The following is a 25359-nucleotide window of genomic DNA, read 5'->3' on the forward strand; positions in this document are numbered from 1 at the left end:
TAAAATTAAAAGCAAGTAGTTCTGTACAGAAACTTTTGAGACAATCCTGTGGTTCCTAATAATACCTATCAGTTCCTTGTTCCGCTGGTCAATGGCCAAATTTCTCAGAGCTGTTGCTACAGCACAGACAACCCGGTCAACTTCCATTCGCAGAAGCTCAACCAGAATTGGAAGACCCTTTTCTTTCCTCACTGCTGCTCTTATTTCAATACTTGGTTGCCAATAACACGCAGCAAGATTTTGCAGTGCACCTGCAGCTGCCTCCAACGTTTCTGGATTCGAGCAGCTTTGCAAGAGAGAGAGGTAAGACTGAACAACCTAAGTAAAAGAAAATTATGATCACGATCAAGAAACAACAACATAACAATGTAAAGAAGTAGAAGTTTTTTTCCTTACTTCAGGCTGCCAGAGAAGTTCCATTCCTTTGACAGGTTCTAGTCGTTGATTTGTGCTTCGGCTGCTTGCAGCTGTTTCCTTCTGTTGAATGGGCTGTGCGTCTTTTTTCTTTTTGCTTGCACCAAAGCAGCCCAAATTGTCACCTATAAGAACAGGAAATAATAGACATGAGTTTCAACACTACTGACAGCAATGAATCCAATTCTATTTGTGGCTACTACTAAAAATCATTAAGGAAGCCCCATAGTTTCACTGCAAAACTGACACCTACTTATGTGAAAAGTGTGTGTCCCCACAAAACACGATAAATGCGTGTTACAGGCACTTTTTTTCACTAAGATTCACCTACATCATGCTTCAGCAAGCGTGGTTGTAGTAAATATGTGGCAAGCTACCAATAACTGACAAGGGGAGGCCACCAATTGTGAAATTCAGATTCGATTCATATTGCGCATAATAAAAGCTCATAGCCAGAGGTGTAATGTGGCAAAGCACCAAGATGCACTTCTCAGCCGTTGTCGAGAAAGCGACAGTTAAAAGAAACCGTTGAGGTGAAATACTCTCTACGATTTGTAACTTCCTACAGCGTCGTGGCGCAGCGGTAAGCGCTCAGGTTCGTAATCCGAAGGTCGCCGGATCGAATCTCGCGCCATGCAACTTTTTTTAGTATTTGTATATATATATATATATATATATTTTTGAATTACAAGAAACAAATACTAAAAAAAAATTGCATGGCGCGAGTTTCGATCCGGCGACCTTTAACTTACGAACCCAAGCACTTACCGCTGCGCCACGACGCTATAGGAAGTTATACATCGTAGAGAGTATTTCACCGCAACGGTTTCTATTAACTGTCGATTTTCTCGACAACGGCTGAGAAGTGCATCTTGGTGCTTTGCCACATTACACCTCTGGCCATGAGCTTTTATTATGCGCAGTATGAATCGAATCTGAATTTCACAATTGGCGGCCTCCCCTTGTGAGATGTTCCCTTTGGGTCTGAAAGGAATGAAACTTTCATTTCTCTTTGCTAAAAACTGATGGCTATAATACTGTCGACAGGTAGAGTAATAGTTCTGATTGGGACGGATGAGGTGTGACATGTCATGTTCTGGCACGAGTTCACCACAGACATTAAGGGCTCCGGAAAACTATATGCAACTCAAATCAGAATAGACATATCAGGATTTACGTCTATGCTTCTCTGACAGGAAATAGAGCACCAATTATTTGAAGATGAGAGATTATATTCTTTCAGAGGTAATATGGATACACATTTAGCAATCCCCGCTGTAATCAATTATTGACTTTTACTTCAAGAGAAATCTTGCAACAGGAAGAGAAAGTAATTTTTTAATGCACATCTAGAAGCGGCGCAATAAATTAATTTGAATCCTATCCTGTACTGTCCTTCCTTATTATCTACAATTACATAGAATATACACCCTCCATCAACTTTCTTGAGTAGTCCTCTCAACTTAAAGAATTATCTCCAAGCTCACGAGGCATTGAAATGCATATGGACGGACACGGGCACTGATGTGCTCACACACACACACACACACACACACACACACACACACACACACACAAACACAAACACACACAGTACTCCATGGACCAATGAGCTACAGAACATTGAAGAGGTTAAAATACAAAAGCAAAATGAGGCACAGGGAACAACCAAATTAAATTTCACACATGCATTTATCTCTAATTACACAGCTGCAGTTACAAATAACAATAATTGTTCATGCAAACATAGTTACTACTTCATATGGTAACCGAATGGCTCCAACTACATGCACACATACACGCAAGCCTAATCTGTACAAGACAATGTATTAACAGCACCTCACAAATGACAAGACAGAAGTTAATACTATAAAGTGATATAATGGAATAAAAATTCAAATGACACAGCTCTGACAAAAAAGTAACAGCATTACACTTCTTGAAGCAAATGTCTGTAACTATGAAAATCACAGATAGCACAATAACATACTGCATATTGCAATCTTAAAGACAAAACTTCAGTTTCAATGAATCATTTCACATATTAATTTTTTTTTCACCCTGCGCACTTTCAGAAAATCAAAGATTTGTACCTCAATTTTCAGAAGCCATTAATACCCACACACGAGATGTTGCAAAGCTGCACTGAAATATAGAGCAAACACCAAAAACCAATGAAAAGCACGAGCATGTGCAATTAACAATTTAATGTATTAAACAATAATGTCTCTGATGCTACATGTATTCTAACATATGAGAAAAAAACTTAGAGATGTTCCTTGTGTTTCTGCATATCTTTGATCCATATTGTGAAAGGAGAGGGAGGGAGAGATATATCACACCTGTTTGAGGGGAAAGGGGTGAGGGGAGTAGAGAACTGGGAGAGATGAACTTTCAGTAATGAAGCATTCTATTTAATTGCAAATGAGAACATTTGTTCATCAAATTGAACCCCACAAATCCAAATAAATTTCACAGATCTTATGGGAATATCAATGAAAGGTAATTCAATGCTGTAGAAAAAACACAGTTAATTATAAAGCTGCTAAAAGAAAATTGAAAATTACATGACAGTTTCAACAGCAGGCATGCACATCAGAACACCTATTATTGGTGTAAAATACCACACCCCTTATTATGCACATAAAAGAAAGTAACTTTTCCTTACATGCAGAAGACGAAAAATTGAAGCAAAGATATAAAAGAAGTAATTGCCAAACGAAAAGAGCAACCAGCCTGTGTAGGTGAATGTGTACACACATAACCTCTCTCAGTGGGAGGAGGGGGGGAGGGGAGGGGAGGGGAGGGAGAACCACGCGCGCACACACACACACAAAATGGTATTGAATACACCAAAATGTATTTATTTCCTAAAGTGTACGTAATTTTCCATTATCTATTACATTAGCAGAACCATGTCTTCATAGTCTTCGGGCCCAACACTCATGTTCCTAGGCATTATGTAACTTGACTATAAATTTGTGGAAATTGAGTTCAACAACCAACTTGTTTTTGAGCCCCCTTTAAAATTTTGATGTTTGACACTGCAAGAAAAAGTGTAATTTTTTCAGCTTCTATCTGACATACAATAATAAATGAAGACAGTCTCATTTACATACACAGTGAATGAACATGGGTTTATGACAATATAAAATGTTTGTTTACATAAACTGCTCTTGCTAGAAAACTATTAAATAGGATGTCAAAGCCAATATCTTGCACTGCAGTCAGTTACATATAGGCAGAATACTTTATGAACTAAGCAGATGCAACACACGACACTAAGATACATTTCTACATAATCATGTATGATTTATTAAGGAACACTAGTTACATATATTATCACAATAAATACTAAGAGAAATCACATTTACTGAAGTCAAAGAAGGAGAGAGAAAGAAGGAAGTGAGTGTTCAAATTTCTTAATTTCTACACAGTCCAGTAACATTAATATGAGCACCTGTCAAAAGTCTGAAGAACCACATATTGCAGTGTGGATCACAGTGAAACATGCTGTAAGAGAGTCAATAAGGTTCTGGAAGGTAGCAACAGAGATGTGGAGATATGCCAACTCCAGTCACACTAGGTTTCTCAGTTGAGGATCCACGGCGCGAACAGCCTGATCAGGATGGTCCCACAGATTCTCAACTGGGTCTAAATCTGGGGAGTCTGGCAGAAAGGGGAGTACATTAAACTCATTCTGGTGCTCTTCAATCCACACATTTACACTGCGAGCTGTGTGACATGTCGCATTGCCCTGCTGGTAGATGCCATTATGCCGAAGAAAAAACCAACTTCATATAGGGCTGGACATGGTCCCCAAGGATTGACACATACTTGTGTTGATCCACTATGCCTTCCAGAATGATGAGCTCACCCAGGGAATACCATAAAAACATTCCCCAGACCGCAACGATACCTCCTCCAGCATGGACCCCTATGTTAAATTGTTGCAGAGTGTTTGCCATCTATCTGATGGAGCATAAAATGTGATTCATCTGAACGGGCCACCTATAACGACTCAGTGAATGTCCAGTTGTGATATTCCCATGTGAATTTCAGCCTTCATCATCGCTGACCAGCAGCCACCATGGATGCATGAACCAGATGCCTGCTGTGAAGACACATACACAGCAATATTCACTGAATGGCCATTGAGGAGATACTGTTGATAAACCCTTGGTTCCTCAGAGTGGTCAGCTGCTCAACAGTGCACATCTATTCATCTGTAAATATCTATGCACCCATTGTTTACCCCTGTCTTTTATGGTCTGTGGTGCACCACAGATCCACAGATGTCTTGGTACCACTTTTGGATAGCACCATTTTGCTATGTATGATATACTTTAACCACAGTGGTATATGAACAGTTTACAAATTTGACCATTTCAGAAATGCTTCCACCCTTGCTGCCAAAGCTCTTGATCATGTTGTTTTGACTGTCAGATAAATTGCTCCATTTTCACATTATGACAACAACAGCACTGTTTCCCGGAGCCTGAAACACGCTTTATATACCCTCTGCTGCTAGCGCTACCAACTGCTAGCTGCATGATGACATTGAACATAGGCGGTACTTACATTAATGTGACTAGACCATGTATAATGCAAAAGGGATAGCATTACTGCATTGTGTAGTGAGCTTTCAAAAAACTTGGGTGCAGAATCATTTTCCAGAGTCAAAGAAGGTGAAAATGTGGGTCTAACAGAACAATAAAGAGAGTGTGAAAAGGTGAGAATCTCTGTGTCAGCAGGAAAGGTGATGACAACAGCCTTGTACAACTTCAACTGTGTCTTGTTGGTCAGTTACCTACAATCACAGCACACACATCATTAAAATATGTGTTATTACTGTCCTAGATATTTTTCAGTTACACACACATTTCAGACATTACATTTGCTCTCCAATCTTTAGGAACCTGTCTGTGTTGAGATAATGCTCACACATCTGCGTTACAGTGAACAGACCTCTCATTAGTTGAGCATCCCATGTTTGGCACCTCTACGGAGGTACTAGTTACACATTATTTAAGTGATACCTCAGAGTTCGAAGACAAGCACTTTTATGACTACAGTATATAAATAAAATACAAAAAGAACACTCCAGTTTTCTGAGCGAAGTGAGTAGAAACTGGATGGAGAGGGGAGCTACAAACAAATGTGAAAGAATTATTTACATATGAAAAAATAATGTGAAGTGACAAAAAAATAAAGCTTTTTTAGATTTCATCAAAAATATGAAATGAAACTGAGAACAAATATGCAGCCAAATTAAAAATGAGATGCTTTTCCCAATAAGTAACATTTGGCTTTTACCATTTGTGCTATTATACACTGTACAACGTTGGCAGAAAGAGCAGGGACTCCCATTTTTTTTTATATTGTTAACAGTGTTGCAGATTTTACGTTCACACTATTCCTACTCTCACTGGAAATATCAAATCATTCTACAAACAGATAGTGCTGCTATTGTGTATGAATTTGTTACTGTACTGAAATCAGAGGAGGAAAACTGCTGGCTAATCAAATGAGGTATGGCTGATCACCCACTGCAATGACACACTGATGATATCATTTGTGCTGTTCACCATATTATAATCAAGTGTCTCGCAAGCTTTCCATCATTAAAAGAAGTGTGTTTACCATTACTGAAAATCTGGGTTTCTGGAAAGTGTTTGAATGCTGGGTGCTGTGAATGTTGACCAATGTGATTAAGACAAGCAAATGAGACTTCGCTTCATTTCTTTAAATTTGAACTGAAAGAACGGGTAATAATAGAGCATGAAAACATTGTTAAAGGTGAAATTCAAAACTTTGCTGCACAACTTTTTAAGAAGTGCTAAGTCCTCAATCCTGTGAAATATTTGTCTTAACAAACTCCACTCATCAAAAACTCAACCACTTGTGCACAGCAGAAATATCACAAAAAAATGGTTCAAATGGCTCTGAGCACTATGGGACTCAACTGCTGTGGTTATCAGTCCCCTAGAACTTAGAACTACTTAAACCTAACTAACCTAAGGACAACACAAACATCCATGCCCGAGGCAGGATTCGAACCTGCGACCGTAGCAGTCACACGGTTCCGGACTGCGCGCCTAGAACCGCGAGACCACTGCGGCCGGCAGAAATATCACACACACGTGCCCAAAGGACTGGGGTCTGTGGTTTTTTACTGCAGAAGAATAATACAGAGTAAGTCAAACAGAACTTTACAACTTTGGAATGATATAGACATTTATTGAGATAACTTCAAGAATCAGTAGACACGTCATTTTGTAGCAAATAACCTCACGCATCACATAAAAGTGTCAAGTGTCATTTTGGTTTGATGTGACTACCATCTGTAATGTGGCAGACATCCCACTAGCAATTAATTTCTTCCCACACTTGTACCTTGTGCAGCAGCAGTGTAGATTCGATTTTTGAGGTTGGCTAAATTGGTAGGGGAAGAACATACACATGGTCTTTAATTAAAGCCCAGAGAAAGAAATCCAGTGATGTCAAGTCTGGGGAGTGAGGTGGGCACACGTTTGGTCCTTTGCAACCAATTCACTGACCTGGGAAGTGATTATCTAGGAAACCTTGAACTTCCGTGAGGAAATTAGGTGGTACACTGTCTTGCTGGTAGTAAACCAGACTATTTCAGTCATCTTCATTGATTTGTGGAATTAATAAGTTTTCACACATATCCAGGTACACAATACCAGTGACAGTTTTTTCCATGAGGAAGAAAGGGCCACACACTTTCAATTTCTTATGGGCACAAAACTCATTACCTTCGGGTCTGTCACAAATGTGTTCCAGGGTTGCGCATGGATTTTCACTGGCCTGTATTGTACAGTTGTGGGTGTTCACCAAGCCACTGGTGAAATTCTGACTCACTGCTGAAGATTATTGTGTTCAGGAATGTTTCGTTGTGCTCTGCACCAGTGAAACCAGGCGTTTTAAATGTGCACTACGCTGGCACTCCTGGTGGCGGGAGGGGGTACAGGTGCACTTTGTGAATCAAACTTGAGGTTGCTTGCTATAAAATGACACATCTATCAATTCTGTAAGTTATTTCAATAAATTTCTAGGTGATTCCACAGCTGTCAAGTCCTTTTTGACTCATACTGTACATACTGTTGTTCAAAGGCGTATTGAAATTACTTTACAAAAAACCCACTGAGATTGTACTGAAAAAGTAACAATTACTTGCAAAAGTTGGAAGTTTATGCAGTGTAAATCTGAGTGGTTATTAAAAGGGAAGTGAATTAGGAGGCAATAATAATTCTCAGTTTCTCCCTTATGCATTACAAGTTCTTTGAGATTCAAAAGCACTTATTAAACTGAAAATATAAACAATTTCAAAAGAGGCCATTAGCTAAAAGAAAGTGGTATGTGGTTCCAGTTTTCTCCACATAACACACTTGTGAATTTAACTTTCAGCCTGTAAGTACACTTATCCAGCCTACATGTGAACTGATCATAAACACACACACACACACACACACACACACACACACACACACACACACACACACACACACACAAAGGGAAGTGGAGATCAGCATAAAGAAGATAAAATGATGATGTAGGCTTTTAAAACCCTACAACACAATATTGTCAGTGTAGCACACAAACCAGAACAAATGTTATCTGGCAAATTGATTGACCTGGCTAATTTCACACAGTAAAGCTGACAAACACTGTAGCCCCATGAATGCAACATCAGTCAATAAAATGTAGTAACAGAGTGTGCATAAACACTATTGTAAATTATCAGTGCATTAATTTCTGTGGGAGAAGAGTACCTAATAATTCTGAGCTTTGAGGAAACAGGCTAATGAGCATGCGCACTGACAAAATTATTGTTAGCTGCACATGTAAGAGGTTTACAGAACTCAAAAGCAGTTGTGTAATTATTACTTGTACAGTTGCTTACCTTGACAGAGGCTGTATGCTACAAAAAAAGTGGAATAAGAAAATATATAACTGACAGGAGAAGATAATGTAATAATTTGTTTTACAAATAATATGGGATAGTTATCTCTACAAGACAGAATTTTAAAATTATATTTAAAGAAGAAACCAAAAACCTCAACAATATATAAAAGGAAAAAAAGACAGATTAATTGAAATCCTATACCATAAATACACACATCATCTGCATTAAATGAAATTAACTATATACTGAAGCTACTCTGAATTGCTTTACTGCATGTGGTTCAGACAAATGTGAAAGTTCTAATGCATTCATAATCTCATGTACTACATGGAAATATTAGGAGGTTAATGTTATGGCAAATTTGTTACTCATGATTTATGTTATACCTCCTTTCACTACTCCAATTTATTATTGCTACCCCACATACTTCTCATTCAGTATCACATTAAAATATTAGTTAAAAGTAAATGCCACACCCTAAAATAAAATTTGAAGGCTTTTTATATACCACCAAAGATTAAACTAAAAATAAATTTTACTCTCTATTTATCCACTTTCAGGCTTGAGTGTGAAATGTGAATGGCCCTATTCAGAACAAAATCACCAGTATTAAGAAATGTACAGCCAGCCCTATACATTCTACGATTAACTGCTTCCAATTCTGACTATACCTATGGAAAAATTATGTCTCCCTTTCATAACTAAATGGGAGAACAGCAAATTCACACACACTTAGTACGTACAATGTAGTGTCTGCAAAAATGGAAACAGACCAAGTATTTTTATATGTAGATATGCTGAGCCATTAGATCACCTTAAAGTATGTGTGTTACAGGTGCAAAACAAAAGCCCACAAATAAAGTTAAAAAAAAAATAAATAAAAATCTATTACCTTAAAAGATATGAATTCCACACATTAGCGACAAAAGTAAATGCTGCATCATGCAAAAACAGAATACTGCTTAATATTAAATAGGCCACTGAGAACTGAACTACAATGTGCAATGGCATATTCTAAAACACATGTGCAACGACATGCTCTAAAACAACAATTTAAAAAAAATCAAAGTTTGTCAACAACAGAAGTAATAAACAATGAACAGGCACAACATTCAAATCGACTACAGGATATGGGCAACATATAAACTCTCTAGGTTTTTGTCTACATGCTATGGCAACGAAACACATGATATAGACAACTAACAAACTGTAAGGCCTGCATAACATCTCAAATCAGATAACATATGTACACCATATTCTACATAAAACGTCTGTTCTAACACGACAACTGGTGTAATTTTACTGAAACTCATATAAAACTGCATAGTTCATACAAATATATAATTAAGTAAGGGTCTGACATGTAACAGCTACAATGACTCATTACATTATTTCCACATATAGCAGGCTACTTCATACATCACTAAAATGATAGTGGTGCTGCAGCAAATGTCACAGCAACACATGACTGGGGAAAATTACAACTTCACCTCATCCTCACATATACCAACATTTCTGTGAAGCATTCTTGCAAAGATTCAAGAATAATTCCTTTTAGTGTCCTCAATTAAAGTTGTTGCAAGAGAGTGGAGATTTGAAGTTATGGGAAAGGCAGTTGACGCAGAACAGGGGATTGTTTCTGTCACTAAAATGAAGCTGCCTTCAACCCAAAGATTTGCTTGAACAACACAGATATTTACTTAGCATGGTCCTACAAAGATGGTATGCTCTTGACCTCCCTCAATCTTTGCGTTAACCAGTAGGTTACAGGGGGACCTTCAATACAATATGGACTCCACACCATGGTGCTGCTAAATGGGGTTTTTTCATGATCCAAATCACTTTCAGAAGTGAAAGAAGCAGTAAATGACAGAAATGTTCTAGGGTCACCTGAGGATCAAACCTCAAACCTTCGGATTTCTAGTTCGAAACTTATTCATACAACCACTGAGCCGCACATTCTGCCATTACTGGACTCTAACCCCACTTCAAATTTAATGCAGATTGCCAAAATCACTTAACCTTATCCTTCTTGAACTGATATTTATGGATCAGGAATGTTAACACTTAAGCTTCTATTGCCTGGAACTTAAGAAAACTGTAATTTTTCCATTCAACTGGTGCGTCATTAAACTCTCAATCTGTTTTGGGAAGAGTGTGGAATACATTTACCAGGAAGTATATTTTCTGTCACTTTAAAGAGTCTGACAGCTGGCAGAATAATGTAGCTAAAATTTTTATCTTGCTGAAAACAAGTTTTGTTGAACATATCCTGTGTTTGAACTCAATTTATACTATAGTTGATACAGGTTTCTTATTTATTGCAATGTGTACTCCATCTTCTTTCCCAGTAAACTATCATTTTTATATGCATCTAGATTGCAACAAAGACTCCAGTCTTGTTTAGCTAGTATTATGTAATCTCCATCATATTTATTACGTATTTGTAAGTCAATGACATATACTTGCTGAACTCCCAGGTTTAGGCTATCAAGCCAGCTCTAACCCAAGGGGACTTCTCTGTGCTAAGGACAGAATTTCAAAAACGAAACTAGACAATCAGTATCACTTCTTCTGAGAACAGTTTTGCTCTCTCTTCCAAACAACTTACACCAAAGTTCCTCCTAGTTTTTAAAAGTAATTTTTAAAAGTCTCTTCTGCACATGAAGAGTTTTTATAACGGTTTGATTCTCTTTACAAGAAATAGTTCATCTTCTATGGCTGATTTTCCTGTTCCCCCCTTCCTAATATTCAGTATCTGTTTTATTTTACTGTCGAAGTACAACATATTTCAGGATTTCTTTTTTACAACTTTTCTTAATATGTTACAGTACTCATAATGTGAAACTACTTCCAGTGCATTATTCATTCTGGTTATTTAGTAGATTTATCTTAACACTGCATTTGTTTTGAGTGTGGCAGGACAACTTTCCTAAAAAAAGTAGCATTTATTATTTGTGGACCCCAGGGAATTGTCATTTTAGAAAGGGCTTGCTTAGGCAATGATTAAAAGGTCTCTCGGGAAGTTATGGAGTGAAGTGAAAGTAACTCATTATTTTACCTTCTGCTACTACACATATCAGTATATAGTTTCTACAAAAGTTGTTGCATTTATCCATAAAAACGGTGACTATTATTACAACTGTTCTTACTGACATTCCACTAGCAGTCAATAAATACTAATGTCACGTCAGATGTGAGGAGTGGGTATTTCAGGTATGTATTCAATGCTGTACAGTGCACAAATGTGACAAAAAGACCATAAATTGCAGGAGAAATAGTTATGAAGTACATTTGTATGAAATGATATGAAGATAATTCAGAGAAAAAGGCAAGATTTAATTTAATGCAAATCTCATTTCTCTGAGGCAAATTCTTATCATTCTGCATCCCCACTTATCATCAAACATACGAAGAGGAAATTATCATCAATGTAACATGCTGATGTGTCCTATGTGGCTCCATCAACAAACAAAACACTCCAGTGCCAAAAGCTGGTTAGCTTACAATACCTGAATTTCCTAGTTATTATTATACTTCATAACTTGTTTTCTAGCAAAAGAGTTAATTATAAAAATGGGGGCTTACAAAGCTTACCTCTGACTTGCTCTACGAAATATTATACCTTTATATGATGTAATGCCACACACAGAATTAAAATTCAAGAATACAAAAGCAGCATAGCAAATTATTAATCAAATTAAGAAGACTAGCTGGATGCTAATTGAGCTGATAAGGATACAACATAGCATATAGTAATTACACTCTGCAGAAATTACTGGCATCAACGTGCACGGTAACACCAATTGGCAGTAGTCAGAATTCAACACACATTAGAAAAACAAAGTTAAAATTTAAAACTTTTTTCCATAGTTTGTGAAAGGAGAAAATACACCTAAGAGGACATTACCTTTCTGCTGTGCACCAACTCTGCTTTGCGTTGGAACAGGATGCTTATCATAATGAGGATCTTCCACTTCTTGGCATCTATAGGATAAGTTTCTCAACACACATACACAGTTTTCAACACTTTTGTTACCAATGTTTGATTTTTCAATCGCCGACCTCACAACATACAACAAGGAGTCAACTAAACCATCACATTCTCTCAGTTTTTTCCTTGCATACTCTCCTGCAGAACTAACATTCCTTTAAAAAAAAAGAGACAAAATAACATCCCATCAAAAATGTAAAGGAAACTTTTCAAATATTTACAGTTCAATTCATGAAAGATCTCTGATAAATATGACTCATTATATTAATAATACTTTACAAGGATAAATGATAACCATGCTGTTAAAAGATGGTAGCCACCTATGATTATGGGTGATTTGCATTTGGAATTTTAAATTTACTTCCACCAATAAAAGAGCAGAGAAAGGCCACTACTACATGGGTTTCATCAGCAACATGTAAAAATAATGTACAGTAGGTGGCCATAAAATTTTAATTAATCACCTTGAAAACGTAACATTACAAAATTATTTTTTTTTCTGTTTGCAGTACGTGACTGCAGTCCTGGAACACACTGCAAACCTCATGCCACAATACCAAAGCACCTTGCTAGAGGGACCAAAAAAAAAAAAAAGGCAAAGCTTTTGGAAAAGTGGACTATTGCAGGGTAGATTGTTTTCTGCATTTGAAAGGGAGTTGGTGGTGCACCAAATGCACCATTATATGACACAATGATTAGGTGGTGCAAGCAGTGTGGTCAAACAATTCTGAATGATTAAGAACAAAGTGGCAGACTATCTCCATGTGAAGAACTTGTATTCACAAGAGAAGTAGAGGCTGTGTTGCTCGAAGACTGGCATACCACCACAGAGGCAATAACGAAAATCAGTCATGATTCAGTTTTTAGCACCATATATGACATTTTGAACATGAAAAAGATTACTATCCGTTGGTTTCTTTGGTTACTCACACACATTCATAAAGCTCTCCAAACCGAGGCAGCAGCAGAAATGTTGCAGCTGTCAGGTCAATCCAGACAATATCTTTAACTGCCTAATAGCCGTGGATGAGTGCTGCGTGTATCACTACGCTCCTGAGAGGAAAGGAGCAAAGTAAGTAATGCAAACATGTGGATTCACCACCATTGAAGCAGACGAAGATCCAACCATCATCAGTGTTTCTCTCTCCCTTCTTGGAGTAGAAATAACAGATTATGCTCATAAGGGGCAAAATGACACAGGAGCATAGAAATAAAATCTGCTGAAGAGGTTATGGGCAGCCGTCAAAATGAAGCATCATGGGAAGCTGTATATGAAGAGGTTTTGTTCCACAACAATGCTCCTGCTCATTCTGCACAGGCCTCCATAATATATGCTGTTACTTTGGGCAATCAAAATTTGCCCCACCCACTGTACACCATCAGTCCAAAAAGTTTCAACACTGGATTAATTAAAAAAGAGAAAAATATTAAGCTTCACGTCTACTACTTAGTCTCCAACTGCTGAAGTAAAATGTACATATCATTCATGCGTCCATGCGAAACTGGCAGAAAAATCCTCCTCTGAGGTATAGTTTTTCTCACACATGAAACTGGCTTGAATTTCAGTTGTTACCAAAGTGTTGGCCCTTCATGTAAATTTCTGCATGTTGTCATTTTGTGGTAGTTTCATAAAAATGCAGTAAATGAAGCAGGCAAAAAGGAATACAAACATCTCAAAAATGAGATTGACAGGAAGTGCAAAATGGCTAAGCAGGGATGGCTAGAGGACAGATGTAAGGATGTAGAGGCTCATATCACTAGGGGTAAGATAGATACCGCCTACAGGAAAATTGAGACCTTTGGAGAAAAGAGAACGACTTGCATGAATATCAAGACCTCAGATGGAAACCCAGTACTTAGCAAAGAAGGGAAAGCAGAAAGGTGGAAGGAGTATATAGAGGGTCTATACAAGGGCGATGTTCTTGAGGACAAAATTATAGAAATGGAAGAGACTGTAGATGCAGATGAAATAGGAGATATGATACTGCATGAAGAGTTTGACAGAGCACTGAAAGACCCAAGTCGAAACAAGGCCCCGGGAGTAGACAACATCCCATTAGAACTAATGACAGCCTTGGGAGAGCCAGGCCTAACAAAACTCTACCATCTGGTGAGCAAGATGTATGAGACAGGCAAAATACCCTCAGACTTCAAGAAGAATATAATAATTCCAATCCCAAAGAAAGCAGGTGTTGACAGATGTGAACATTACCCAACTATCAGTTTAATAAGTCACGGCTGCCAAATACTAACACGAATTCTTTACAGACGAATGGAAAAACTGGTAGAAGCCGACCTCGGGGAAGATCAGTTTGGATTCCGTAGAAATGTTGGAACACGTAAGGCAATACTGACCCTACGACTTATCTTAGAAGAAAGATTAAGGAAAGGCAAACCTACGTTTCTAGCATTTGTAGACTTAGAGAAAGCTTTTGACAATGTTGACTGGAATGCTCTCTTTAAAATTCTGAAGATGGCAGGGGTAAAATACAGGGAGCGAAAGGCTATTTACAATTTTTACAGAAACCAGATGGCAGTTATAAGAGTCGAGGGACATGAAAGGGAAGCAGTGGTTGGGAAGGGAGTGAGACAGGGTTGTAGCCTATTCCCAATGTTATTCAATCTGTTTATTAAGCAAGCAGTAAAGGAAATAAAAGAAAAATTCCGAGTAGGTATTAAAATCCATGGAGAAGATATAAAAACTTTTGAGGTTCGCTGATGACATTGTAATTCTGTCAGAGACAGCAAAGGACCTGGAAGAGCAGCGGAACGGAATGGACAGTGTCTTGAAAGGAGGATATAAGATGAACAGCAACAAAAGCAAAACGAGGATAATGGAATGTAATAGAATTAAATCGGGCGATGCTGCCGGAATTAGATTAGGAAATGAGACACTTAAAGTAGCAAAGGAGTTTTGCTATTTGGGGAGAAAAATAACTGGTGATGGTCGAAGTAGAGAGGATATAAAATGTAGACTGGCAATGGCAAGGAAAGCATTTCTGAAGACGAGAAATTTGTTAACGTTGAGTATAGGTTTCAGTGTCAGGAACTCGTTTCTGAAAGTATTTGTATGGAGTGTAGTCATGTATGGAAGTGAAACATGGACGATAAATAGTTTGGTGCTACAGAAGAATGCTGAAGATTAGATGGGTAGATCACATAATTAATGAGGAGGTATTGAATAGAATTGGAGAGAAGAGAAATTTGTGGCACAACTTGACTAGAAGAAGGGATCGGTTGGTAGGGCATATTCTGAGGCATCAAGGGATCACCAATATTGGATGGCAGCGGGGAGGGTAAAAATCATAGAGGGAGACCAAGAGATGAATACACTAAACAGATTCAGAAGGATGTAGGTTGCAGTAGGTACTGGGAGATGAAGAAGCTTGCACAGGATAGAGCAGCATGGAAAGCTGCATCAAACCAGTCTCTGGACTGAAGACCACCACCACCACAACAACAACAACAACAACAACAACAACAACCACCAAGTTTTGTCATACATGACAATTTTTTTCCAGAAAAGAATTGTCCATGTTTTGCATTTCAATCAAGTTGCAGCAGGCGTCCACATGCCATTTTTGTTCACGGGCCAAGGTTTGCGGGACACACTGCGCACACAACATTCTGGAGAATGTCCCAAACAACTGATTCTGAGACACTCTTCAAAACGTTCTGGAGAATGTCTCAAACATTTGATTCTGAGACACTGTTCCACTGTGATGTGTAACACAACAATGTTGACGTGCTACGTGCATGTCCTCTATTTAACACTGCCTGCTAACAACTGACTAGTTGAATGCACATCTGTTGTTTACAATTGTCATTTCAAGCTGCCACCATAGTTACTGTGCTGATGTTGCTTATACACCACAAATAAAATCAGTTTTAGAACTTCTTAGATGGATGTTGTATTCTCCTGACGCGGTACCCACTGATTTCTTCCTCTTTCCTCAGATGAAAAAACCACTCTGTGGTAGACATTCCCAGGGTGACGACCACACAATTATTAAGGTGTAACATTTCCTGAACACCCAAAAGGCAGACTTCCTTACAACCCAGGTGCCCATGAAATCATCGATAATTGGGAAAAATGCATCACATGGAAGAGGGAACAAGCAGAGAAGGATTAACTCCATCACCAAGTTTCATGATGACAGTCTGATTTGTTTGAGATGATAATTAAAATTTTACAACTACCTATAATACGAGGGTAATCTCAAAAGTAAGGTCTCCTATTTGTTTATAAGTACATGGACCTGTTTATTTCTACAACGGTTTACATCAGTTAACAGTTTGAACATTTAGCTATTTTTCGACATAACCACCATTTCTGTTGATGCATTTTTGTAGACGCTGTGGCAGTTTTGGTGTGCCCATGTCATATCAGCTCGCCTCCATGCTGCTCAGAAAGTTACGAACCTCTTCTTTCACGTCGTCGTCAGAGCTGAATCACTTTGTGGCAAAATGTTCTTTTAACTTAGGGAACAGGTGACACCCACTGGGTGAAAAGTCAGGACTATAGGGTGGGTGGGTGATCATGTTCCACTGAAACTGTTGTAGGAGTGCAACGGTTTCCCGAGCGATGTGTGGGCAAGTGTTGTCATGGAGAATGTCTACGCCCTTGCTCAACATTCCTCTTCTCTGGTTCTGAACTGCCCGTTTGAGTTTTTTCATAGTCTCAGAGTACCTGTCAGTGTTAACTGTGGTCCCAGTGGACACAAAGTCAACCAAAAATACACCTTTCCGATCCCAAAAAACGGTTGTCATGACTTTACTGGCAGACTGCGTTTGTTTGAATTTCCACAGCTTTGGTGAAGAAGGATGCCGCCACTGGCTTGATTGTTGCTTGGTCTCAGGTGTAAAGTGGTGTGCCCAGGTTTCCTCACCTGTGACAATTGTGTCCAGAAAGTTGTCCTGTTTGGCTGCAAGGTGGTGAAGAAATGTGCAGGAAGCATCAACTTACTGCCGCATGTGGTCCTCAATCAGCATTTGTGGCACCCATGTTGCGCACACCTTCCGGTAGTTCAATGTTTCCATTAAAATTCTCTGAGCAGTGCTTCAGGAAACCTCAGGAACCAACATGCAGAGATCACCCAGGTTGATCCACCGATCTTCATGCATGCTTTGCTCAACCTTCAACACTGTCTCCACAGAAATTGACAGTCTCCCGCCCCTTTGTTCATCATGAATTTCAGTCCGACCAGCTACAAACTCTCTACACCACTTACAAACATTTTTGACATCCATGCACGACTCACCATACACTTCCGTCAATTGGCGACGGATTTCAATCGGTGCGTGCCCTTTGCATTCAAAAACCGAATAACTGCGCGCAATTTGCACTTGGCGGTAACATCCAACAGGAGCTCCATTCTCAACGGCTGCCAAGCCAAGACTGAGCACCTCAGCGCGTGAAGAACTCTTCATAAAAGTGTGACAAACTGCCACAGAAACAGAGTTCTGTACTTATAAAAAATAGGAGACCTTACTTTTGGGATTACCCTTGTATTTGTGTCATATCAGACAGCACGTAACTGAGAAAAAGCAAAAGGCGTATGAATAAACCCTCACATTCAATTTGCTGAAATTTTTCGTTAATTCTTTAACAAAATTGGAACTCCAATCCTTACCGCAAAACTCCTGATGCATTCCTGAATATTGTTGACCAACATGTTTCACCAGATGATGTGGAATCCCAGCCGGAATGAGGGATAATAACATGGTTCACAATCACTGCAAGGCCATCATCTATTATTGATCTTTTTAGGTCCTGGAAGATAATAAATATTACACAGAACAGAGCAGAAGAATAAATGTAGATACATAAACATGCCATCCCCCCTTGCTGCTCTCTCTCTCTCTCTCTCTCTCTCTCTCTCTCTCTCTCTCTCTCTCTCTCACACACACACACACACACACACACAACTTCTGTGTTACCATACTAAACTGTACATAATGACATTAGTAACTAAAATCATTTCCTTGGCTCACATCACAGTATTACTTGATGTCAATGTCTCCTTCAGTTCTGGAAAGTTTACACTTGCTGCAGAACTGAGGTGATGCTAACTGACAGCTGCAAATTTTTCTGTTTTCATAATGAGGAAAATTTATAATAATGATTGGTTGAAGAAAGACAGACCAGGAATTAATATATTAGGAGTTCTGTTCTTATGTGAAAATTAGAAAAATAACTACAGAAGATGATAAAAAAAACACAGTTTGTTGATGACTTTGTAATGTTGTCAGTGATGAAATGGACAGTACAATTCCGCTGTCAGCTTTGAATGCTGGTTCTCTAAATTTTCTCCGTGGTGTTCCTCAAAAAGAATGTTGCCTTCCCTCCAGGGATTCCCATTTGAGTTCCTGAAGCATCTCCAACATGCCTGCACGCTGATCCACCCTCCTGATAACAAATCTAGCAGCCCACCTCTGAACTGCTTCAACATCATCCTTTAATATGACCTGGTGCGAACACTTGAGCAATACTCGAGAATGGGTGGCACTAGTGTTCTACACCTGGTCGCCTTCACAGACGAACAACACTTTCCTGAAGTTCTGCCTATACACCAAAGTTAATGATTTGTCTTCCCTACTACCGTCCTTAAATACTCGAGCTATTTCATATCACTTTGTAACGTTAAACCCATGTATTTAATCAACATGACCATGTCAAGTGGCACAATATTAATGCTGTATTCAAACATTATAGGACTTTTTCCCACTCATCTTCATTAAGCTACATTTTTCTACGTTTAAAAGTAGCTGCCATTCATCCCCCAAAATAAAAATTTTTCCAGCTCATCTCGTATCCTCTTACAGTCACTCAACAATGACATCTTCCTGCACACCACACCATCATCAGCAAACAGCCACAGACTGCTGCTCACCCTGTCAGTTGGGTCATTTATGTATTTCGAGAATAATAACGGTCCTGTCACATTTCCATGTGACACTCCTGATGATAGCCTTGTCTCTTGCCACTAAGGACAATGTATTGGGTTTTATTACTTAACAAGTCTTTGAGCCATTGACATATCTGGAAATCTATCCCGTATGCTTGTACCTTCGTTAACAGTCTGCCATGGGGAACCCTGTCAAACACTTTTTGGAGCTCTCATTTCAGAATCTAAGTGGAGAAATGGTGCTGTAGACACACAAAGTGGAAGAACACTACACTGCCATGATTGATACAATGTTGAGAGTTTTCACAGATATTTTCAACACCGGTGAATTTGACATCTTTTATAATTTACTTCCTGCAAGAAACACTATGGAGATAAAAAAAGTAAGAAAGAATGTCGTCTTGCAGAACATTACTTAATGGTTTAACTGAAAACTAAGTAGAACATTTAGTCCAGAAGCTCACTTGTGATGGAAATATATTGGTATTCATGGCAATAAATAGCCCTAATCTCTTTAAGGTCCGCCCCCAGTAGCTGAGTGGTCAGCACAACAGATTGTCAATCCTAAGGGCCCGGGTTCGATTCCTGGCTGGGTCGGAGATTTTCTCCGCTCAGGGACTGGGCATTGTGTTGTCCTAATCATCATCATTTCATCCCCATCGACGCGCAAGTCGCCGATGTGGCGTCAAATCGAAAGACTTGCACCAGGCGAACGGTCTACCTGCCGGGAGGCCCCAGTCACACGACATTATTATTATCTCTTTAAGGATGTCCACATAGAAACTGGCATCACTGGTCACTAGGGAGATGTAGCGACAATGATTGCCAAGGTACAAAGAGGAGTAAAAAGATTTACAGGTTCAGTAGACCATATAAAGAGGCAGTAATGTGATAACTAAATAAGTTTTAGCTCTAGACACGTGCACACAGAATAACTGAGGCTGAAGTTGAAAGAATAATTGACCAGATACAGGATAAATATATGCTTAGTAGAGCAGTCATGATGGGAGGGATGCTCCATGGTGTACAGTCACTGTCAAGAAACTTATAAAGAAACAGAGATTACTGCGTAATACGTGTAAAACAAAGCACAGGGTTGGAGATACTGAATGAAATGTGTTTGGCTGACAAGACAGCAGCAAGTGAAGCCTTCAGTGACTACCATAGCAGAATGTGATGGAAAGATCTTTCACAAACCTGAAGAAATTTTTGTCACATGTAAAGGCTGTTAGTGGCAGCAAAGTTAGTGACCAAACAATCGTGGATGACGCGGGAACTGAAATTGAGGATATCAGAGCTAAAGCAGAAATGATGAACTCAAGTTTTCAATGATGCAGAAGTACCGCCATGATTTAATTCTTACACCACTCAATAGATAAGTGAAATACATGTTAGTGTTAGTGGTGTTGAGTGCTGAGTAAGTGTTTAAGGAGATCAGACAGCTAAGGCAATCAGTCTCCTGTTCACCCACCAGTATAGAAGCAGTGTACCCAATCCATATTAATACACAGTAAATTCTGTGTGCAAGTGTGATAAAGTGTTCTAATTGTTTGTGTAGCATGTATTTGAGGCAGAACATGGGAACCAACCCATATTCACCTGGTGGGATGTGGGAAACTGCCTAAACATTACACCCAGGCTGGGCAGCACACCAACCCCTCCTCGTTAATTTGCCAGGTGTGTTCAAACCTGGGGCTGGGATACTTACCTGTCCCAGATGCGGTCATGTTAACATGCATGGCTACCTGGACGGGTAGTGGTGTTGAGAAACAGCTGAAATCTCAAACTGAAAACAGCTCCAGCACCTAGCGGGACCTCTGTCAGACACTACAGCAAATTTGCAGCTGAATTCGCCCTTATTTAAACTGCAATATACCATAAATCCCTCAAACATAAAACTGTGCGCAGTGGTTGAAAGAAAGTGCAGGTCAAAGCAATCTGGTATATCGTTAGCAGTAGTGATCCACAAAATTATCATCCAAGTTCACTGTTGTCCATCAGTTGTAGAATATCTTATCATGTTATGAGCTCAAATAAAATAAGGTATCTCAAACATAGCAACCTCACCCAAACACTGACAGTATGAAACCAACTCATTTTTTTCTCACATGACATTTTGAAAGCCATGGGTTGAGGCAGTCATGTAGTCTTGGCCCCTGGGAAGTATTTGGCTCAGTACCACACCAATTTTACTAACGAAAGTATTTTAATGTGATGTTAAAACAAACTTTGTTACTGGACTGAGGATTTCTTGGTAAGGAAGGTACAGTTTGTTATCTTAGATGGAGAGTCACTGATAGATTGTTTTTACCTAAGTAATTACTTATTCACATGATCTACAGTTGTTTCTAAGCAAGCAACAGTCTGGCCTGTTCTCACATCGTACAGCAAGTTTCTTGGACCTACCCCTGTCACCTCAACAGTATATCTATCCCTTTATACTATTTATAAGCATTATCCATGCGTCACCTCATCCACTTCTTAGACAGATTGTATCATGTAGTAACACCATTCCACACATCCCTACATCAGCACCCTTACAACTAGGATCCACTTATTACTTCCGTCTACATACATGCTCTGCAAGCCACCATATGGTGTATGGCGGAGGGTACCACATACGACTACCAGTCATCATCTTTCCTATCCCACTTGCAAATGGAGCAAGGGAAAAAAATAACTGTCTATTGCTCCGATATGAGACATAATTTCTCTGATCTTGTCTTCGCAGTCCTTATGCCAAATGTACATTGGAGGCAGTAAAATTGTTCTGAGGTCAGCTGCAAATTCCCAGTCTTTAAATTTTCTTGATAATGTTTCATGAAAAGATCAGAATCTTCCCTCCACAGAGTCCCATTCAAGTCAACACCATCTCTGTAACATTTGAGTGTTGATAAAACCTAGTGATAATGAATCTAGGAGTATACTTCTGAACTGCTTTGATGTCTTCCTTTAATACAGTTCAGTGGGGAGCCCAAAACACTCAAGGAATTCTCAAGAATGTGTTGCACAAATTTTCTATATGTGGTCATCTTTGTAGATTAGCTACACTAAAACTCTCTCAATAAACCAAGCTAACCACTCACCTTCCCTATTACTACCTTACATGCTCATTCCTTTTCATGTCGCTTTGCGACGTTAAACCTGGATATTTAATTGACGTTACTGTGTCAAGCAGCAAACTACCAACACTGTGTTTGAACATTAGCAGATTTTTTTCTACTCATCTGCATTACACTAAATTTTTTGCCATTTATTGCAAGCTGCCATTCATCTCACCAAACAGAAACTCTGTCAAAGTCATCCTGTATCTTTCTACAATCACGACGACAGTACTAGCCCATATACCACAGCGTAATCAACAAACAGGCACATACTACTGCTCACCCTGTTCATCAGATCATTTATGTACAATGAGAACAAAAGCAATCCTATGACACTTCCCTGGGGCACTTCCTAACGATACCCTTGTCTCCAATGTACTCTCACTGTTCACGTCAACATACTGGATTTTATTACTTACGATGTCTTCAAACCAGTCACATAGCTGGAAACCTATACTGTATGCTCAGACTTCCGTTAACAGTCTGAAGTGGGGCACTGTGTCAAAAGCTTTCCAGAAATTTAGGAATATTGAATCTGCATGTTGCCCTCTATCCATAGTTCACAAGGTATTGTGCAAGAAAATGACAAGCTGAGTCCCACACAAGTAGTGCTTTCTAAATCTATGTTGATTTGGAAGAGAAGCTGTTCTGCCTGAAGGCAGTTTATTATATTTGAACTTAAAATTGTTCAAGAATTCTGCAGCACTCCAGCATTAAGGATATAGGTGTTACAGTGTAAAGTCAAGCACCGGCACAAGAGAGCAGAGAGGGCTGCGAAGATGATGTCAGCTAATTGCACACTGACTGACCCCTCTACAGGATGACAACATGATGGCGGAGGACATAAGTGCCGTGCCAACTGATTGCGGCCTACTTCTACAGCAACATCAAAATTAGGTACTTCAAGGCCAGTGACTTAGGAATTGTATACACTAAAGAGATTTCTTAATTTCATGTTGCCCTTTGCTTGCAACACTTCTGTGTTACCGTCAAAGTTAAGTATTGTTATCGATTCATTTCGTAATAAAACTCTTCAATACGATTTGCTTGAATTGTTGTCCAGCAATCTGAGAACCAAGTTTTCTAGACATGCCAGCTTTGACAACAAGGCAGGGTTCAACATTGGCAACAAGTTATAAGAAGAACCCAGTGCCTGGCGGCCACAGATTTTCTTTTGTGTTTTTCTGGCACCTAGATTCTACATTGACTTTTCTTTGCAGGGGTGTGTTTACTTGCTTTAACAATGTGTCTTATAGTGCTTTTGATAATCAGTGTTTTCAAGTGGGCATTGCGGAAATTTTCTTTGCTTTTGTACTTATTTTTATTGCTTGCCTTGTCTGTTTATTGCATTTGTCTTTTCCACTATGAGCAACCCACCCCCTGCTCAGGCACCTCAGCTGCAAGTGACAGATGCAACGCAGCTAACACGGATATTTCAGTTTCAGACCCAACAAATAATCACAATGCTAAACATGGTACAGCATCTCCCGGCGAATCAAACAAATACAGTGCAAAATACAACACCGGCTGAAGCTCCGAGTGCCATACCACCTTTTAACCAGTTTAGTGAAAAAGTGGCTTGAGTGGTTGCAACAGTCTGAAGTTCATGTAATTGCTCACAATGTACCAGATACTGTGAAACTGCATTATTTATTGTCAACAGTAGGAAGTGCAGTGTTTCCCCTTATTCAGAAATTATTCCCTAGCACTACTCCCAGGGAACTTTCCCATGATTAGGTTGCAGATTTGCTAACTAACTATTACGACCAACAAGTGAATGTGGTAGCAGCTAGGTACCAATTCTTTAATTGCAGGAAACGGTTAGAAAAATCTTATCGCGAGTGGGTAACAGATTTGCAGGGTATGACCAGGAAATGCAAATTCAAATGTGCTTGTGGTGCTTTATACTTAGATGTGATGTTGGGTGATGTGGTCGCGTACAATATAACTGATGACAGACTTAAAGAGCAGATTTTCCAACAGTCCAATCCATCATCTCAACACGTAGTGCAAATACTAGATCAGTACGACTCAGGTGCTGCGTTGGCCAATAAATTTGAGCAGCCACCAATTTGTCAGGTTGAGTCGTCTCTTGCTTGCGACGAGCCCATTAGGCAGCAACAGGATCTGCGTGCCATGTCACGTAAACAGTTCTCCATGACGCGGCAACAGCTCTCTTAACAGACGAACAGAATTAAGTTATGCCCTCGGTGCTATTCACAGCACCAACGCCAAGACTGCCCGTCCAGACAAGCACAGTGTTATGCTTGTGCCAAGAAAGGTCACATACAATCCATATCTTTGCAATGGAACAACCATAAGAATTCTGCCCACTCATAAAAATCTAGTCACAAGGCCCATGTCATAAATGCAGTGTAATCAACACCTGCTGCAGGCATTAGCAAAACTAGCAAGCAAACAGTTTCAGAAACTTTTCGTCAATTTGCATATTAGTGGAAAACGTGAAATTTCTATTGGACACGGGTGCCTGTGTTACACTGCTGAATCATAACACACATGAACTGTTAGGCTCCTCAGAACTGCCTAAAACTAGCATGCACCTGACTGCTTATAATGGACAACATGTTCCCGTTCTCAGAAAATGTACACTGCCAGCCATGTATTGCTCGAATACGCAATCTATAACTTTCACTGTGCTACAATCACACAATTGTGAGAACACATTTGGCCTTGATTCGTTTGGCTTTAAAATTCAGGACAATGTGTTGTCAGTGTCTGCATTCAATGCAAAAGACAGTGTAGCTAGCTTGCTGAAAGAATTCCTTGAACTCTTTTCTGAAGGTTTAGGCAAGGCTAATAATTTTGTTGCAGATATTGCTGTGAAAGACAATGCTCAGCTGAAATTTTGCCAGGCCAGAACAGTTCCCATTGAGTTACGGGACAAAGTGGCAGCTAAACTGAAAGAATTGAAAGATAGCGGAGCTATTACACCCCTACAAGCTAGTCAGTGGGCAAAGTCCACTGGTTTTGCTCCCCAAATTGTCAGGT

The 25359-nt window shown here is 39.3% G+C and overlaps 1 protein-coding gene across 8 annotated transcripts in view; it reads right to left on the minus strand.

Annotated features, from left to right (window-relative positions):
* The window catches only part of LOC126248590 (catenin delta-2), a 546087-nt gene that overhangs the window by 32455 nt on the left and 488273 nt on the right, over positions 1-25359 (minus strand). For all 8 annotated transcript variants that reach the window (XM_049949704.1, XM_049949706.1, XM_049949705.1 and 5 more), the window contains 4 exons: positions 17972-18111; positions 12255-12493; positions 397-539; positions 66-318 (listed from right to left, as the gene is read on the minus strand). In XM_049949704.1, the coding sequence (XP_049805661.1) occupies positions 66-318; positions 397-539; positions 12255-12493; positions 17972-18111 (775 nt within the window). The remainder of the gene's footprint in view (positions 1-65; positions 319-396; positions 540-12254; positions 12494-17971; positions 18112-25359) is intronic.

Source organism: Schistocerca nitens, chromosome 3 (assembly GCF_023898315.1).
Source record: "Schistocerca nitens isolate TAMUIC-IGC-003100 chromosome 3, iqSchNite1.1, whole genome shotgun sequence".
Classification (NCBI taxonomy): Eukaryota; Metazoa; Arthropoda; class Insecta; order Orthoptera; family Acrididae; genus Schistocerca; species Schistocerca nitens.